This window comes from Rhinolophus hipposideros (assembly GCF_964194185.1).
Source record: "Rhinolophus hipposideros genome assembly, chromosome: 4".
Classification (NCBI taxonomy): domain Eukaryota; kingdom Metazoa; phylum Chordata; class Mammalia; order Chiroptera; family Rhinolophidae; genus Rhinolophus; species Rhinolophus hipposideros.
Window position 1 is genome coordinate 103138310 of NC_138050.1, and position 4765 is coordinate 103143074.

Here is a 4765-nt window from a genome sequence, read left to right on the forward strand (position 1 = left end):
CAGCTGGCCAGAATGAGGAGGCTACTGTGGCCAGCTCGAATTTTGACACGGGCCTGTTTCTTTGTGGAACTGGATTTTCTAGATCAGACAGGGAATGGAAGACATTCTAAAGAACTCCTACCAATAAAGAAGAGGAGGAGGAGTGTGTGGAAGTGGTACTGCTGAGGCAGCCACAATTAGTGTCTAGCAGGTAGTCTGTTTGCTATGTAGTTGAATCTCCTCATTGTATAGATATCAGAACCGTGGGAGAAAAGGCCCAAGGCCACACACTTGTTTGAAGCTTGGACTATATATTACTTTAGAACTCAGCTCAAGTGAGTCGCAGCCCAATCTTTCCAATCTACCTGTTTAATCTATTAATTCTCTAGCTCACTTTGTCAATCAATGAAATAATCAATAGGCCCTATACCAGAAACTGTGGTTGCACGGGTGAACAAGACATAGTGCCTTCTCTCCGGAAGCTCACAGCCTAAAAAGAGTATTACCCGGTGGCATCAGGAAATGCACTGATAGCTTCAGAGAATCCAAAATTTGGAGGCCAAAGAGAGAAGATCCAGAGAGATTTGAGGTACTGAGATCACAGCCACCAGAGTATTTTTACCTCTTTCATTTTTGTAGCTGCTGCTAAGCATTTAATTTTTTTGCTTCTTTTTGCAGCAAAATGGTGTCAGTTCAGCTCTACAGCCCCCAATCTTATCTTCAAAAGACAGGCATTCGATTTCACAGCGACCATCCATCTTCAAACAACGTTTTTGTCTTTGAACACCTCCCTTGGCTAAATGAAGAAAGCAATTACTCTTCAGTTATCCAGTAATTAACTACTAGAAGGCAAAATTACATCACCCAGGCCAAATTCAGAATTCCCCATTACCAAATCTCCTGGAAACAGAGTATAAATCTCAAGATCAGAAAAAGCAGATGTCACCTGAACATCTGTGTCTGAGCTCAAATCCCTGTACAGTCTGTCTATGCAGTTTGGCATTCATTTAGGACCAAAAAAAAGTGTCTCTGTTGTAATCACTTCTAGTATATAAGAATCATTTCTTGTTGAGAGGGAAACAATATGCTTTCTAATTCCAATAAATGAGGTTTTCATGTCTCTAAATTAACAATCTCTGATCTATAACAAAAGGTAAAGACTGTGGTGTTCACATTGGAGGCAGATTTATGATGGACAATGTGCATTGACATCAGTGTTTTCCCAAAAGTAAGACCTAATGCGTCTTTTGGAGCAAAAATTAATATAAGACCCGGTCTTATATAATATGAGATAATACCCAGTAAAATAAAACTGGGTATTATATCTCTATCATTATATTATATTATATTATATTATATTATATTATATTATATTACATTTATATTACATTTATATTATATTTACTATATTTATTATATTATGTTATGTTATATTACATTATATTATACCCAGTCTTATAATTATAGTAAAATAAGACTAGGTCTTAGATTAATTTTTGTTCCAAAAGACACATTAGAGCTGATTGTCCAGCAAGGTCTTATTTTGGGGGAAATGCGGTATGGTTGTGAATTTTCAATTTTTGTTACAAAGATAAAAGAAATATGGTACTACCCTTCTGAATAGAGAACATCAAGGGAATAATATCTCTAGCTCTGGTAAGCAAATTTAGAGTGGCATAAGCAATGTCTGTCTGTTCATTCAAATCAAAAACTAAGCTGAAGAGAGTAACAATATTTCAATAGAGGAAGATTGAAAAATAAATGGTGGTCTATGGTCTCAGGAGAGATAGTTGGGGGAGAAAAAAACTGGCACTTACTCTCAAAAAGAGTAATGCTTATTCTTGGAAAGAACAACTTTAGGGAGAAAGGGTGTATGTTAGCTGTCCTGTAAATTAGTCTTCTAATATCTCTTAATGTCCAAGTTAGGACTCAGACCCATGGAAAGAAAGAGGAAGGACTTAGATTTCTATTCAAAGTAAGGGGAATATTTTTAATAGTCTAAAGTTGAACCTGGGGTATTGCGAGTTATTGATCAGTGTAACTTATCAGTTATCTGGGCAAGCAACTGACATGGAATATGTGTAAGGTGTTTAAATGTTGAACTGGGGCAGATAAAAAGAACAATAATGGCAACAAAACAATAATGATAGTTAACTCTTTCAGAGCCCAGTGTATGTGCCTGGCACCATTTAAGCAGTTTCTATAAACAGAGAAATTGTTAAACCATACACAGGCAGTTATTGTTCCCTTCAAACTTTTAGTAATAGAACCTCTGGGTTTTAGCTGGACACACAGATACTTACCTAAAGATGTCAGTTCCTGGCTTTCTATTTCTGTATGGCCACGTGAATATAGAAGTGAAAAGATGTGAGCTGATTCTATGTAATCTTTGTAATCGTGTCCTTTATTTACTTTTAAGCCTTTCCTATTAGAGCATCTTTAGAACCAGACAAAGTAGTCACGCATTTAGGAAGGCCAAGTTGATTTTCCCTTCTAGTCCTAACATGTACTGATGGAGAAGAGACTTTTACCCAGCCAGGTCAACTTACCTATTTTTAGACTTGACATGAGAAAGAAAGAAACTATCTTTTTTCAGTCACTCTATTTTAAAGTTTCTTTATTAAAACAAGTTATCCTCTAATTAATATAACAAGTGCATTAATCTTTAAAACAACCCTATTCTTATTACCATTTATAGAAAGAAAGCTGAAGCACAGAGTTCATACAGCTTATGAGACTGGAAATGAAATCCAACCTCAACCATTCTGGTGTAATAGTCTGTGTTGATGACATTGCATTCAACTTACTCCCTGCTCTGAGATTCTCTGTGATGGCTGTGGTGCTGGGGATCCTACTTTATACCCATAACTGCTTATCGTTGGCGTTCACATGTGTCTGAGCTGAGTTAGGGACAGGGAGCTCTTCATGATTGCAGTCCTGATGAAAGGAGTTGGAGAGGACAGCTCATGCCCTCTGTGTTTCCCTAGCCTGGATCTGTTGTCTGACCTCCAAAGAAAGTGACTGGGGACAGAAGCTAAGTGACTGATTCTACAAGCAAGACTTTGAAACACGAAGGCGTTATTTTTGTCTCTGGTCATTACTTCTGCTCTGGACTTTTTTCAAAACTGCAATGCAAGTGCCACATCCCAGGAAGCCTTTCCTAATCCCACAGCGAGAACCAGGCTTCTACTTCGGTGGCTTCTTTCCGAACTTTGCATCTCTTCCAGCACTTATGAGAACTGTTTTTGCATTATAGTAATTTATGCATCTTCCTGCCTCATCCATTCACGATATACTTTTAAAATTTGTCGAATGCCTACCTACTATTACAGGCAACCTATTTTTAACTAACGAAAATAATAGACCAATAAACTTCAAGCAAATTAAGGGCAAAAGCTATGCTGTAATTACAGTTTTACTTCCATTTTTATCTATCTAATTTATAGTGTCCAGAACAATTTCTCATAAGAGGTAGGCACACATTCAGTATCAAGTGGTTTGTTAGGCCTCCTGAGGACTGGATGTGTAATAAATAAGGGTAGAAATTCAGGAACCGTGAATTAAAAATAGACAGGTGCTTCATGATGCATAGAGAACTCCATTTGGAGGGGCCTCATAGCAGAAAGGGTGCGGGACAGTCGAGGAGGAATAGACATGCAAGTTTCTTAAGGATAGAGTCTTGGCTGTATTGAGCAAATAGAGATCATTTCAAAGGACTCAAGGACTTAAAAGCAAACTCATTAAGATGTTAGTGGTTTAAATGATGTAATTTTCCATCAGTATGGGGGAGCTAGAAAGTCCAAAATAATTTAAGGTTAGGAGATTTGGACAAAACAGACCATTAAGAACCTGTTGTCATACGTTTAGTTTCATTGAGGCTACAAAGACCGCACTTGTCTCAACTCACAGGTGTGCCTCTGAGGTTTTCTCTCATTGCAAAGCAATTATCTTGGCATACACTGAAGCTGGGTAGATTATAGAGGAGGAAAGAGATGTAAATGTACACAAGTCGGAAACCCTTGGTAGAGCTTTTAAGGAAATTAACTAGATACCCTTCTGGCTGGAGATGGTCGGGGTCCTTGTGGTCCCATTGTTTGGTGTCTGATCTCAGGGAAAGATGTAGAGGAACCGGTTTATACTGGGACCTTTTTAGAACACAAGATGAGTCATGCATTTTTCTAAAAGCTGAGATTTCTTCTCAAACGACAAGTCGAACAGAATGCCATCCTTACATCTGTGAGGATTTCTTTCTTACCTGAGAAAATTTGAGCAAGAAGAATGAGGGCAGCAACAATTAAGAGAAAGATTCTCATGGCACCAGGCATCAGTGGAGAGAGGATATAGGAGGTGCAGTAGCTGTAACCCAGCTCTCTAATCAGGGAAGTTGATTAAAACAATTTCTATGGCTCTGAAAGAGTGCAAAGTCAACTTTGGTTTGTAATGTTTATTAAGAGTCAGCAATTCTCCATGCCCCATTAAATAATATGTGGGCTGATGGATCAGATTTTATCTAATGTCTGCCTAGACTCCTCCTATTTTATTCAAGCCCCATCTCAAGTGCTACCATTTGCATGAGTTTTATAACCACCATTTCTTTTTCTTTTTATCTGATATTTTACATGCAACTGAGCTTCTTATAAAATTCACTCAGTGGTTAGTAGTTGGTGCTTGGAAGAATTGCTTTATAAAAATTGGCCAATGCAGGGCAATTTGCCTACATGCTACAGAGGAAGGAACCCTTCCCCCTCCCTGCAAAGAACAGATACAACAGTGGGGTTGGCCAGGT

General features: G+C 38.1%; 1 protein-coding gene across 1 annotated transcript; it reads right to left on the reverse strand.

The window, feature by feature from the left end:
- Positions 1–540: 540 nt before the first annotated feature.
- On the reverse strand, positions 541–4432 carry LOC308496918 (beta-defensin 107-like). Its single transcript, XM_081046725.1, has 2 exons — positions 4166–4432; positions 541–775 (listed from the first exon to the last, which is right to left on the reverse strand). Exons 1-2 carry the CDS (start codon positions 4302–4304, stop codon positions 633–635), a joined length of 282 nt encoding a protein of 93 aa, XP_080902851.1. The 5' UTR covers positions 4305–4432; the 3' UTR covers positions 541–632.
- Positions 4433–4765: the final 333 nt, after the last annotated feature.